Genomic DNA, 15115 nt, shown 5'->3' with positions numbered 1-15115 from the left:
AAATTGGCTTCCTACAAAAACTGAATGCGGTGAGTCTACAAATTTTGCAAATTTATATAATTGTTGGTTGTGCCTTTATTAATGATATAAAAATAAATTTAAAAATATTTCATTTCAAGTAATTGAACTAAAACTTTTTTCACAAATCTTTATTTCACATTTTCACAACAAAAGCAGAACGCACATTTTCACAACAAAAGCAGAACGCACATTTTTTTAAATAAATCTTTCTGTTTACAGAACAGTAACATTATTGCACAAATTTTGAATGACAGCTACATAAGATTCGACTTTAAATCCTATTTTACTCAAAATAGCTAGACTAGAAAAGAAACATTCCTCAAGCAATATTTCTCCGGCGTTTTCCAAATTAAATATTAAAATTAAATTGGAATTTTGCTTGAGCCAATTTAACAAATACATTACTCATGCACTTTTCAAGTTTTAACAACCTTTTTCATCTTCTCTCTTTAACATTTAAATATACTCTCTATTACTATAAATCTCAATTAAAATAAACCACAAATAATACTTACAATTTAACAAATTTGAGAAACTAAATGAAGCGAATAGAGATGATAAATATTAAAGGATAAGTATTTTGCAATTGATTCAGATTAATTCCTAACTAGTATTCAAGTAATTACTTTAAAAAATAGGAAAATATTAACTCTCTATACTCAACAAAAAGTATAAATAAATTTTTTATTAAAATTTAAAAATATTTATAAAAATAAATTACTTTAAATTAAGTTTATGCTTTGTTAATGCTTCTTCTTGGGCATCTTATGTATAATCATTTAGTTTTAAGAACGATTGTCATGATATTAAATTTTTTTAATGGTTATTTTTACTAAAATTTAATTTAATCAGGAATTGACAGATAATACTAAATATAACCCTTTCATGACATATGAAAAAATATTTTAGAATCACGACTCATAATTTTACAGTGGTCTAAATAACTCATACCCCCTGACAATTTTATCTTTTTACTTTCCCGAGGACTTTCGTTCGTTCGTTACAATAGGGACTGACATAGTTTTAAAATTTGTAAGAGCTCTGCATCGTAAGAATGAAAGAAAATAGCTAAGAAGCTGGAAAAGGTCAGAAATTTCAGAAATCCACTTCGGCTCATAGAGAATTTAAATAAAACAAGTTCTTTATGTTTCAAAATTCTTTAAACTAAATTGCATTGTAAAGGAGCTTACTGTTTTAACACTTCAAACCATTTTACAATTCAAACTAGACCGAAAAGCACTTAAAAAGAGGAGACACACAAGAATAAGTTGACAGATTGGAAAGCGAAACAAAAAAGGAAAGCAATTCAATAATTGGTAGAATCGACACAGTCACAGAATTTTTACGTCCATAAATAACAAATAAAAGGCAACAGTGGCAACACATTCGAGGAAGAAGAACACACAAAGTTTTTAAAGCTAAGACCCAACAAGCTGATCACCAAAGGAAATCACCAATTATTTCTATAAGTTTGGTACTTAAAGAAGTACAGGGGCACCACCACCGTATGCAAGAGGCAAAGGTCCTGGAGCTGCTACTGCGACTGGAGCTGGTGCATATGCAACTGGACCAGGGGCACCACCAATAGAATAACTTTGTAATCCTAGAAGAAAAGAGATTATCATTTAGAAACTAAATCTCTATCCACTAAATGTCCGAAGGACTGTATACAGCCACAGGTGTCTAGATAAATGTTAACTCTTTCGCACCGTCACAAATATATGACGGCATGAAACGTTGTCAGTATAAACCAGATTAAACAGGTAACCAAACTAATTCTTTAACAGTTTATTTATAAACGGGGTTGTAATAGTTTGATTTACGGACGGTGTTATAATAGTTAAAAAATAACTTCAATGTCTCTAATCTGCTTCCCAAATACCACTAAGAAAAATCTTCAGTAAAAATCATAATAGTTGGCAACTATGAAACTTAATAAGCAAGCTGTGATATTTTTAAGTGTTGTTGAAATTTTAGAAACATTAGTTTGTTTGATTGTTATTAAGTTACCACCATAAATTATATGGAGCTTCCGGGTATGCAGATTTGTATGTGTTGCATTAAGTGGTTGAACTTTTAGTTTTGCGAAAAACTTAATCTGTCGAACTATTTAGCAAATGTTGTTGTTGAAATATTGGTCTGTTGAGCACAGTTCAATTGAAAATTGATTTCAATTGATTTTGTTTTTGAAATATATTACAAAAACTGTTATAATATACAATTTAAGCATCATAAACGAATAAAACCAGCTAATTAACTTGCGAATTTGCGCAAGGAACTAAAATAAGTTCACTCCAATATCTTAAGTTTACATTTTTTCGTTTAAAATTATTAGTTTTTAAAAGTTTGGAGCAACTAATAATTTAAATCTATACATTTTACTGTAAATCCCTACAAACATCTTTGAAGCTTTTTAAACTTTTAATCATATCATGAGTAGTTTGGAAAAAATCACAACAGAATTTTTAGTATTTGTAAATGTTTATGATTAAATTATTAATAATTTTAGTTAAAGTGAGTAAATTGAGATTTATCGCCTATTATTCCAGTAAGAGTGAAATTTATTTTTTCTAACATGCAATAAGTATTCCTCCTTCACCATTGATTCAAAAAGAATTTTCTTCCTCAACTTAATTTATCTTCACAAATCAGAAGATTAGAGTACCCTGATATTTAAGTTGAGCTTTTAACACTGGAAAACGAAAATTTCTCATTGATACTTTATTCATTATACCTTTTTCGCTTAAGACATGATATTTAGTTCTGTGGCAGTTAATTCTGCCCTTTTTTTCTTATTTTTGAATTTATGTTTCAATTTATAAGAGACAAGAACTAAAATGAGCAATTACTTAACCCAGCTATTCCCAATTTACTTTGGCTATGGGACGTTAAATGATCAACAATCTTTCGACGAAACCCCAACTTCATAACTTAAAGTATTTAAAGTAATTATATAAAGACAATTGTGAACGTATTAACCTACAAGAAACTGCTTCATTTTAAAAATATTTATTAAGATGAACAGACTGTTTTATCATTAATCTTTAATTAAATTTTATATCCGACAGTTGGATTCATTGAATCTACTCTTGTTAAAAATTTGCTTTGAATGTATACGCGTAAGCTAAAAATGAATGGAAAAAAAAGCCGAATTACTATTTTCGTAGAAACGAAAACTACTAAAGAAACGTTGAAAATTGCTAGTAGGGTAACATATCTCTTTATTGTGAATCTAGTTATTTTATCTTAGTTTGAAAAGTGCGGTGAGAAGTACTAGTGCAATATTTTATAAATGCATGTCCCTTTCATAGTTTATTCAATACATTCATAGTTCATTCATTTTCCATAATTTATTCATTTCATATTATTTGAAAAATCATGCATTTTTTCCGAAAAAAATTTGCACTTTATTTTTAATTGGTATTTTACTTTAAATAATGATACAAAGGCAATCAAAATATTGAGTAAAAAATACATTATAGATTGGATCTAAATTTAATTACAGGTTTCAAATATAAAATGAGTTATACTATTCAATTTACAACGATAATTGTTTTAATTTTCTTCTAATGCATTTTTTTTACCTCAATAAATTTGTTGCTTAATGTAGAAATAACTATTGCTAATTTTGAGTGAAAAAGCAATAGGTTAAATCATCGGCTCCCGAATAGTGTCCCACGGAACCCTAGAGTTCCATTAGGCTATAAGAAGTTCCAGATATGCTTACCCTCATCGGCACTAGAAGAAATAGAAACATCAGCAGGTGCTTGGTTACTGGTGCCTGGCTCGTTTGTAATGATGTTGGCTCGGAAACCTAATTCATCAGCCACGTACTCAACAGTTCTGGAACGACCGTCTTCATCAGTTACAGAATAAGAACCAGTGACTCTTCCTTGTCCGTCACCAGATTCCTGATGTGAACTTTCACCTCCAATAGATGGAGCACTATAGCTGTATTGGTATGGATTTGGAACACCATCATATGGCTAAAATAGAAAAATAGGTCTTTACCACTTTACGATTAGCGTCCTTAAAAAAAGTTTTACAGAAACGAGGCAGTTCGGCCTATTCAGTTTGTTTTTAGTTTTTCAGTTTGTTCTGTTGTAGTTACTGTTTGTGTGTATATAACTGTTTACAACCGTGGTGGCGTATGGAGATAAAGCGCCTCCCAATGAGCTGAACCGGGTTCGAATCCCAGCGATCGCTCGTCGATACGAATTCCGCATCCGGCTTGCACAGACCACAATTTTGACGTAAAATATCCTCAGTGGTAGACGGATCATGGGTTAAGGGTTAAAGTCTCCCCGCCGTCAAGCTAACCGTGATAGATTTTCGTTGTTTTCCTCCCCATGTTACGCAAATGCGGGTTGGTTCTATCAAAAAGTCCTCCACGAAGGAAAATTTCCCCCAATACGTAATCCATGAGTTCCCTTGTCTTCTGGATTGGGTTCAAAATTACAAGGCTGTGGAGTTGAACATTGGTAGTAGTAAAGCCCCCGGATGCCCCTTTACGGGGGCGGGACGAGCTTAAGCTTGTTATTGGTAGTAGTAAACCCTAAATTAGAATGGCTGTTCAACGACGGTTATAAAATAAAATAAAATACATGTATACTGATATGTAGCATACAAGTTATTGATATAGTTCAGCCTCATTTCTGTCTACCATTATATATTATTAATGCTTTCATCTGCAGGAAATGGACACTTGATTTATGCTTATATGTAGCACTCTTTTTTTATACGGGAGCTTTTTACATTATTATAACATTTGCAGGCCTCCATAAATAAGAATGGCAGAAAAATTTACATTATGAAATAAGATTCTCGCAAAGTCACCCTTAGAAGTCACCTTTTTTTTTTTTTTTTTTTTTAAAAATAAAGTAATTNTTGTTAAAATTAACCTGCATTTCCGTTACAAAGAAAAGAAGGAAAACGACTAGTTCAACAATAAAATATTCTTCTGAAATAGTTTCCTTTGCTGAGAATAAAATATAAACTTTTCAAAATTTCCGAAAATTTTATTCCAATGTAAAATATGGATGAAAAATAATTAAAGTTAAATTTTTTAAATTATAAATTTTTTTCCTTACTAATAGCGATTTATTTGTGAATGTAAATTAAATAACCATTCATTTTTTATTCTCAAATGGAAAGTGGAATTAAATGTGATTTTTAATAATCTGGTGGACACATATTAAAGCATTAACTATTGTTTATATTAGTGCTAAGCATATACTTACACTTCCGATTGGATATTGTGCTTTAGCAAGAACGACGCAGAAAGCAAATAAGAAAACCTAAAACAAAAGACATTTAAATAAAAATAATTATCAAAGCTTCGAAAAAGCATGAAATGAAAAAAATAAAATTTTTATTTTATAATTTATTTTTGAATCAGATGAATAATTTGTTTTAAAAAACAAGTCTAACTGTATGAACCTTGAAACCCTACGCTTTAAGAGCTATTGTAAAAAAAATTAAAAACAAACAGTCAAATTACAGTAGCAATAAATATTCTCATTATTGCTGTTAATTTGTAAAATAAGCAAAACCGTTTCTGGCAATTTAGTGAAAAAGGTTGAATTTTTTAAAGCTTTTTAATAACAGTAAGCTTTTGAAAGGGATGCAGCACAATGTTAAGCATCGTTTAAATAGTATAATATTATATAGTATAATATAGTATAGTATAATATAGTATAGAGAGAATAATATTTTGTGAAAAATGTCAAAGGATCTGATCAAATGAATTGAAATGAATTTCATTGAATATTCATGGCAATAAAATTTAAAACTAATTTTAACTCATAATTTCTATTTTCTAATATTTAAGCTTTTCCTTATATCATTCAAAATACATGTTAATTATTTTATATTTGTTCATATTTTATAGCTCTAACAAAATAATTTTCTTCGGCATCAATAATAAAAATTCATTTAATTATAATATAAAATTCGTTACATTTTGCAATCACAAAATTTCTGAACGAAAGAAACAGGTTACAGAACAATTTAATTGATTTTTATTGGATGTGGTTATAAAATAAACTCAAATCTATCTATTGCTTATATAAAGCATACTTTCTTCCACATCATTACTTTTAATTATAGTCATATATTTAAATTACAAAAATTATTGCATAAAACTTCTAATTTAAAGAAAAATATTAATAGATTGTTTAATCAGTTTTCATTAGATATTGCTATAAGATAAACATAATATATCAACTTAATGACATAAATAAACTTTATTTTTAACTTATAAACTATCAAAATATCTAATCAACTATCGACGTAACTAAATTAACGTACTTTCATAAAATAAACTTTAAATCAACGTATTTTCAAAAAACGAACTTTATCGATACTTTATATTATAAAAAAATGTCCTTCTGCATTAATCGCATAAAAATTCATATTATTATATTACAAAAGCTATTTCATTCACTCAATCGCTATAATCGTAAACTAGAAAAAGGACATAATAATACTTGTTATGATAATTTACTTTTAAAAGTCTTAACAAAACCTTATAAAATAAACTTTACATCAAATGTTATACCTTAAGCATTTTGTTGGATGTTAGAATACCGAAAAAGAGGATTATTTTGGATGCGAGAAACTGTTGAGAACAAGTTGCGTCTGACAATTTTGTGACATTTGCATGCTTTTATACTCGAAATATATGTGACAAATTGTTCTATATCACGTACAGCTTTTGATATTTTTGCGCCCGCTAAGACACAGAATTACAATCAAGTTCAAAAACGTCAAACGCGATTAAATATTTAAAATATATAAACTCTATTGTGCAACTTGAAACTGTTAGACCAAGGTAGTCTTGCTGGCTTGGTGAAAGAACTAGGCCGAGGAACGATGAGTTCAAAAAAATTCGAAAATTCCTTTTTCGGTTTTTATTAATACGTGTAAACTTACCTTTCAGAATTTTCGCTTTGTATTGGCATATTCGCGAGGAGCTTTTTTATATCTTTGTTGTTTTCATTCAGTTTTTTCAAGAGAAAAAAACAATCAGAGAAGTTTAAAACGTGAAGAAGATTAGCATGTCCTTAAGGCACTTCTTAAAAACGAAAAAAAGTATTTTGGAAGAGTGAAATAAGAACGTGATCTTGATTCTAATTGTCCTGTTAATTATGCATTCGTGTTTAACTGTTTAGTAATCCATTTAAATTAAGAAGGAAAATTACTTTAAAAATTTTCATTTGAGAAAATTTTACTCCACCAATAATGACGTCTTAAACAAGAATGCAGTATATCCAATTTTTGTCATTTTGAATTTTTCTTTCAAACTAGGAGCCTAATAAAGAGAAAAACGATAGATGCTGAAAATAGAAGGTACTACCTTTTTGCTTGGGAAGACAGAATAATCAATACTGTCTCGATTAGCAGCAATTGTAAGCAAGGCATGATGAAAAATATTTCATGATATTACGGGGCAAAAACATTATCCACGAATGAAAAAACTGTATCAATTTATGAATTAATAAAACATAGTATAAATCTCTTGTTTGCTGTACTGTGATAATCTAATACAACAATAATTTTATGTTTTTTTTAAACGGAAGAAGAAGAAAGTACTTAAATAACAAAACGGCAATGAGAATAAAACCGGCAAAAATCTGTGTATTTCTGCATTTCCATTTTTCACAAACTGGTCCAATTATTTTGTATTTTCATTTCTTAACACTAATCAAAAATTTCTTAGTTTGCTTAAAATCTAATTTCAATAAACTATTTTTTTTTTCTAAAATGTTGCGAATATTCTTATTAATATTTATTTTTTTTCGTTTTTATTTGTTTTGCCTCCTTCCTGTTACTTATATTTTTTCGCAACGTGTTTATTAACTCGCGTTCGTGCCTGCGTGAATGAAATGTTTCAATCAAAATTTCAACTATTATCTGACTAGATAGAGCACTTAAATCTTTTCTGGAACTCCGCATCTCATGACAATGTACATTACAATCATTACTTGTTTACTGCAAGCAGATTTATTACCATTTTATTGCTAAATAGAAGTTTTCGTCAATCAAACTCTGATAATTTTTTGACAAAGTAGAGTGCTCTTATCTCACCTGCAGCTCCATGCTTAATAAAAACACACGCTTCAGACGTTTCTTGAGCTCAACAAGCAGTATTTACCAAAATTCATTGCAGTCAAAGGAGCTCCAATTTTATTTGAAACTCTGTGCTGAATGAAAATACAAGCTCCATTCGTTTCCTGAACACTGCAAGATGCAAGAAGAATTAATCGTCAATAAGAATTTTGTCCACTTCTCAACTAGCTAGAATGCAGCACTATTTTCAACTGAATCCCTTCGTCTGATACCAATACAAGTTACCATTTTTTATCTAAACAGGGTAAGCAGTATGTAATGCTATTTCCTTTTCGTTTAATGAAGCTTATTTGACCATTATTTCGACAAATTAATCGAGACAAAACTAAAAATAATAACACATTTAAAAACTACGTTGTCCAAGCTAACTAAAAACAGGAGAATATTTTTTTCTTTGTCTGACCTACTGTTTAACAATAAAAATAGTGTTCATCGCTTTTGTAATGAACTTACCACCAAAAATTCTCCTCAACCCCTTTAAAAGTGATGAACTTAATATTAAGAGTGACAAAAAAATTAATTTTTACTTTTTATTCTGTTTGAAAAACATAATTTAATTTTTTATTACTATTTAAATTTTATTACAAAACATTCATTTTTTTATTTTTTTTATAATTTCTTAAATTGCATACATTAATTATAAAACATATATGTGCCATCTAAATGAGCAATAACTGTTACTACTTTTAACGATAACAATTTCAAAAATGCAAGAAAAGTTTAAGGTAATAAAACTAAATTTTCAGTCAACATTAGAATATTAGAACTTTATTTTTACGTTTTCTCCGTTACAATGAAAAATGCAATCTCCATATTTCGGAGGTGCATTCATGCTCGGAAAAAAATTAAGAGTGATGCATTACGATGACATGACTGTTTTTTTAAACACATTTCGTTTTTAAATGCTTATTTCCGATCAGAGTTTTTGTAACTTTTTATAATTGGTAGATTAAACGAGGTAGTTTAAAAACATTACATGGCTTCTAGAGTAGCTTTCATTTTCCTTGCAATGCCATGTAAGAGGGCAGCTTGACCGACAGGCATTTTAGTGAGTATATTTTCAGTCAACAAAGCCCATATAGTATTAGCTGTGAATTTTGTTTCAATGTTGGTACACCTCGTGTTATAATGAAAATGCCAAACCTCGGCCTCACACCAAGCTTGATCGGTATTGGTGGCTTCATCAAAATATCCCTTCTTCACACAAGAGAAGGTTAAAGAAGAGTTTTCGTCACGTGATCCAGCACACACTGCATCCTCTTGTTCTAAAAAGAAGGTAATCATTTCAGCTTCTCCAATCCATTTGGTGTCGATATTCTGGAACGCAGATGAAGAGAGTACATGGTATTTATTTTCATCAAAAACGCATCCTCCAGGTAAAGCAAGGCCATTGCCATCGATAACTAAAACAACATCTAAGTATTTATGAAGAGTGACAAATTCTATATCTTGCCACCTTGTGATGACAGCAAAAATGTGATGATTGGGTCCCCAGCGACAAAGACTGCCCCTTCCTCTTAAGCCTGTTCGTCCAATGGGATTTTTAGGTAATTGTTCTGAGTCTAGCTCATACATTAATGGCACCTTAAATTTAGTAAGCATCCATGACTGGCGATCAAAACAGACACCCCCTGGATTTATGGTGCAAGTATTAAACTTAAAAATGGGCATTTGGAAATGATCTCCCTCTTTCTCTCGCTTTAGCTGAATGTCAACATCAACATGTATTCTCAGCTCTTTAGGAAAGTCTTCAATGGGTATGGTATAGGCTATAGGATCATAAAAAGTCCAACTACTATTCCACGAAACATTCTTATCTGAAACAGGAAATCGAAGAATATTAGTTCCAGGATATGGAGATGTTCTGGAAAATATTTGTGGTACTTGTTTGAAATTTAGCTTTTCTCTCAAGGGAATTTTCAAGCTGCTACATACCAAATGTTTGTGTGTATTTCTGACAAGAATTTGAAGTTCTGTTAAATAGCCTTGCAACTCATTCATGATTCGCTTTTGTTCCTTAAGCCTAGCTCTCAACATAAATGTGTATTTCATTCGTTTCATTTCTTCATGTTTACTTTTCTTGCTTTTTTCGATAAAATATTCACCCGCTAAGCTTTTCCAAATCTTATAATCTGCTTCGTGGAATCGAATTTTACTGACTTTGGTTTTTCTTCTAAACAAGGTTCCAAAAGTACAAGCGAAGATATGAACAGCATAGTTTAAAGGACTTAATGGAGGAGGTAGAACAAAACGATTTTTGAAATCCATAATCACTTCATATCTTCTCCACGTCCAAATATTTGATCCTTTTGAATCTAACTTTCTGGCAGTGTAACGAAATAACACATAGAGCAATGTGATCAGAATCAGTTTTAGAATAATAAAATACTGAAAACCAAGAATATAAGGCCATATTCCAGGATTAGGGCATTCCGGTTTGTTATACCTACCGACTTTACAAATATCTTTCGGTAATCCTATGAAACTTAAGCCCTGCCTCTTTAATTGAAAGCATTTAGAATCAGGAATTCCAAAGTCATCGGGAACATGAGGAATGAGAAATAATGCTGTAAGTAAATTGTAAATTATTCGCCCGCCAAGCTTCAAATTGAACGGATAATCTGGATAAACTATAGCATGCACTGCAATTCCATTTCCTATCATTACTAAAACAGCAAATCTCATAAATCCCATGAAATCGATTAAAATCATTCTTTTAATTCTCCATATCAAGCTTCCTAGTTCAGATGATATCGGAAAATACTGAAAAGTGAAGCGGTAATAAAAGTATAACAATGCTAAGCACAGCATTGCTTTTGTATTGTATGATGATAAAAATGACAATTGTAATATTAATCTGTTAGCCGTGTAGCATGCAAGAAAAACCGTCAGTGAAATGATATCGATTACTTTACGTCTTAATACCATGCTAGGATACTGCAAGAAAATATACTGGTGCACTAAGTCTATTAACATCATTAAAGTCCAAATACACATGGCAAAGTCTAAATAGGGATTTCCACAAGCTGGCCATAGCACAGCTACGCTGAAGACAAATAAATACATAAAGTGAAAAACAATATTAATCCAAAATTTTGAAATAGGAGCTGTGTATAAGTAATAAATTTTTTTAAAAATAGTTACATTTTTCTCGGCATCCGAAAAATTACCGTTTACAGATCGCTTGACTGAATCATGAAATTTCGTGTGGTATGAGCTTTCAGACAGATTTGTCGATTCAAATTTGATCCATAGAAGCATAGGAAAGATGAAAAATGTGCATAATATTAATTTTAACCATTGTGGGAGAGTTACGTCACCATAACGAAGGTTTACTATGTTTATATTTCCCATTAGCACGCAGTCCAAGTATTTTTGGCAACAAGGATGGGCCAGGAAATATCTATTTTTAGCAAAAGCTGCAGTTTCGATAAGTGGTTTGTAAGACCAAACTGAACTCTTTGCACATAACACTGCAAGAGCTCTGCAGGGTACTTTGTCGTAGCAATAACTTAGCAATTGTATCGCTGTCTCCGATAACATCTTTGATTGTTGAGATATATCTTCTTGCATATTCAAGTCCACAACAAATGTTTTCAGTCTGTTAAATACTGCAGAACAGACCACTGCCAAATATATAGGTTGTTCGGAGTAATTCAAAAGGATTTTCACCAAATCACTGCGATATGACAAAACAGCCCAGAGTGTAAGTACAGAAATCGCTCTTCTTTCTGATTGGTCTTCTTTTAATTCATCACCAACCCCACAATATATTTGGCGACAATTTATTAGGTCCGGAATGCTTGTAAATTTTTCGAGCAGATGCGACAGTTTGTGCTCGATGGCATATCCTGGAATTTTTACTGTGGACCTATATCCAAATATAGTTTCCCATACAACAGATCTAAAAAACATTTCTTTCAGGGAGTTTTGAAACAAACTTGATAAAACTTGACTATTGATAAATTTCCGAACTTTAAAACCATTTTTAAGAAACATGGCTATAAATTGTTCTCTTTCTGGTTTGACTAGACACTTAAAAAATATCTCATTATCAATTTTAAAACCATTATCCTTATAAAGTATTTCAGACTTGGCAACATCGGGATTATTCCAATTCATAGTTAACAACAAATCTTCTCTCATGTTATGCGAATCAAAGATAAAATCATCTGGGCGGGAATTAAAGGAAGCCTTTAGCAAATAAGAATTTAAAGGAATTGAGTCATCTTCCAAATCAAAACGATTAAGAACTGTTATGGTTTCTCTACCATGTTGATAAGAACATCGAATACAGTTTATTATTTTCATGAAAATTTCTTGTTTTAATGTTTTACTAAGGGATCCATCAGGACAAAGCTTATCCCATTGCTCTAAAAAAAGAGGTTTTATCACTGTCTCACAATATTCGCCAAGGTTAATAGAGTCATGAAAATTTCGAATTTGGCTGTATGTGAAAGATATCAAATCAGCCAGTCCACCACTGCCTTTCATCACTATCAATGGCAAGCCTTTTTTAATGAGTCCCAAAATCATGTCCATATCATTTAACTCGCCATGGAATAATATGACTACGACAGGAATTTTCTTCCTTGAAATGTCTTCCCGTGAGTCATCATTCAAAGAAATACGACCTTCGCTGATATGACTTAAAAAACTCAACATAAAGTTTGAGACCCCTTGCTTCACTTTGTGAGCATCCTTCAAAAATACATAGCAGTCAAAGTTTTCATTTATGTCTTTTTTCAAGCCTTGCTGTTTTTCTAAATCCTCCCTCATAAACTCAATTTTTTCAGATATTCTCAAGGCGTCCAATCTATGGATGCCAATCAAAGCTGCTTCGGGAAAAGCGTATCTGTTTTTTTGCCTGAAGAATACTTTTCGTCTCGAGATTTCATTTTTGAAAGCCTCACCCAACTCACTTGTGAACCCTTCATCTAACCCATTCGTGCATAACCATGTTTCAGTAGTGTTTAAAGTCGACATTAAACCTTTTATTAGGAGATGTCCCAACAAACGACATTCCTCCGATGTATCAAGCATTTCTTCAGTGCTGGCATCTAAAAATAAAACTACTCGTGGAGTCTTCCAGTTGTTGTTGGCGAGTAATTTAGAGAAGATCTTCGCTGTATCAAATGTCGTACAAGATGACAGCAAAAAGGGTATGTGCTTAGTCCCTACATGCAAGAATCCATTATCAATATCATCATCATTGTGTGATATTTTATTAAACGATTCGAAAGGATCTTGTGGTGCACCGCTTGTTTGCATTTTAAGCCAAGAAATATTACGACGTCATTTTTTTAATTCCGAATATTGTTTATGCCGATATATTTTTTTTCGTATTCTGAACTGTAAAGGAACGATGTAAGCTTTCTTTTTGCTTCATCAAATTCTTTGTTTTCCGATGAAAACAAAGTAAATAAATTGTTGCCACTATCGTTGAAATAAATGTTAGAATCCCTATTTTCAATTAGCACTGCTCGTCAGATTCCCACGTGATTTTGGTAATCAACAAAATGTATTTTCATTGAAACTCTAAATTCCGTAAGTTAGTTCTAAAATAACTCACAAAAACAGATTGGTCTAATCTCAATTTAATTGTTACAATTATTCAAATAATTCTTTTAATCGCCATCTTAGGATCTGAGAAATCAAATAATTTTTTTGGGATTACTTTATTTTTTCTTAACATTCAATCAATAACATAAACCAAAAAATGCTATTCAAACCTTTAAGCAAAGGCAAAAACTTTTCAGTTTACGGAGAATACTCAGTGGCATCTGTAGCTCGATCTAACTGACAAAATTGCTATAAATTTGGTAAAGAGACTAACGACGATGTGGGAAAGAACATTTCGTAAAAGAAATGTTTCAATTTCGAAAATAGCCAAATGGGGAAAAGATGGCGCTGCTGGTAGCTCAAAATGAATGTAAAAACAAAACATGCAAATGCATAAAACTTCAAAAGGTTTAAGTAAAATGAAAAGGAAAAGAAAAAATAAAACAGAAAATATGAATGAATGTTTATATTAAAATCGTTATCGTCAAAAAAATGGTTAATAACTTAAAATCTAGCCTAGGTGCTATAGCGAACGCTATCATTGAATTTGGAATTCCTACTGGTCTATAATTTTTCAATAGTGATCCTTTATTTGCGAACAAGTTATTTTGAGTTTCCACATTTTAAGCTTGATCGGGATAAAAATTCGCATATAAGTTCAGTCAGCAGGGTCTCATCAGTGGTGGGCTCTCATTAGTGGTCTCACAGGGCTGATCAGTGGTGGTAAAAAATATTTTAAATTAAGTTTATTCAAACGTCAATGAAATAATAAAACATTATTTTTTAACCATTTTAATTAATTTTTTTTTCAATGAGCTGCACAATCGGTCTTGCCGATGAGCAGGCCTAGTGCGTTCTTCAGAGATGGTATCCACTCTTTCAGGACCACCAAAATGGGGGAGATACCGTTGGTCATGTTAATTTGGACGTCTAGTTTCTGCCACACTAGATGGCAGCACCGAGACTCTATTTGGATGCTAAAGTGCACTAGGAATTTAATTTTGCCGGAAATGCCAAGAGCCAATAAGGCACTCCAGGGATCTTTTACATGCCGTATAATCATACGACATGGCCGCTGAGGATTTTCTGCATCCCGAAAATCCGGTGTCTGGGCCGGTGATGGAACCCGCAAATTGGGCTCATAAGGCCGACGACAAACCAACTGCGCCACCCAGCCACTTAATTATAATATAAATCTCCAGAAAATCGATTGGCATGTAATAGATAAAATAAGAAACCGCTAACACACTTCCTACAACTGAAGCTAAATATTTCTCGCATAACAAATGGGGGGGAGGAAAAATGTATCTTGCATCTGTACCTAAAAATATGATTAATTATCTTCCTTACCTTTCATGTATCTATTTAAATCATTTATATGTTGAGGGGGGGACAAAATTTA

At 31.4% G+C, this 15115-nt stretch overlaps 2 protein-coding genes across 2 annotated transcripts; both read right to left on the bottom strand.

Annotated features, from left to right (window-relative positions):
• Positions 1-832: 832 nt before the first annotated feature.
• On the bottom strand, positions 833-6656 carry LOC107436555 (cuticle protein 10.9). The gene is made up of 4 exons (XM_016048318.3): positions 6581-6656; positions 5262-5318; positions 3749-4007; positions 833-1624 (listed from the first exon to the last, which is right to left on the bottom strand). The coding sequence occupies exons 1-4, from the start codon at positions 6587-6589 to the stop codon at positions 1500-1502; spliced, it is 450 nt and encodes a 149-aa protein (XP_015903804.1). The 5' UTR covers positions 6590-6656; the 3' UTR covers positions 833-1499.
• Positions 6657-8930: 2274 nt separating this feature from the next.
• LOC110283562 (protein ced-11-like) lies at positions 8931-13422 on the bottom strand. The gene has a single exon (XM_071181042.1). The coding sequence runs from the start codon at positions 13420-13422 to the stop codon at positions 9124-9126; it is 4299 nt and encodes a 1432-aa protein (XP_071037143.1). The 3' UTR covers positions 8931-9123.
• Positions 13423-15115: the final 1693 nt, after the last annotated feature.

The sequence above is a fragment of the Parasteatoda tepidariorum genome, chromosome 5 (genome assembly GCF_043381705.1).
Source record: "Parasteatoda tepidariorum isolate YZ-2023 chromosome 5, CAS_Ptep_4.0, whole genome shotgun sequence".
Taxonomy (NCBI): Eukaryota; Metazoa; Arthropoda; class Arachnida; order Araneae; family Theridiidae; genus Parasteatoda; species Parasteatoda tepidariorum.
The sequence above is the reverse complement of the archived record's forward strand: the minus strand, read 5'-3'. Positions and strand labels throughout refer to the sequence as shown.

Coding starts and splice junctions, on each gene's coding strand:
- LOC110283562 (XM_071181042.1), bottom strand. CDS start 13,422: ATGCAAACAAGCGGTGCACCACAAGATCCTTTCGAATCGTTTAATAAA.
- LOC107436555 (XM_016048318.3), bottom strand. Junction 4,008..5,261: donor CACAATATCCAATCGGAAGT/GTAAGTATATGC, acceptor TTTCTATTTTAG/CCATATGATGGTGTTCCAAA. Junction 1,625..3,748: donor TTCTTCTAGTGCCGATGAGG/GTAAGCATATCT, acceptor CTTTTCTTCTAG/GATTACAAAGTTATTCTATT.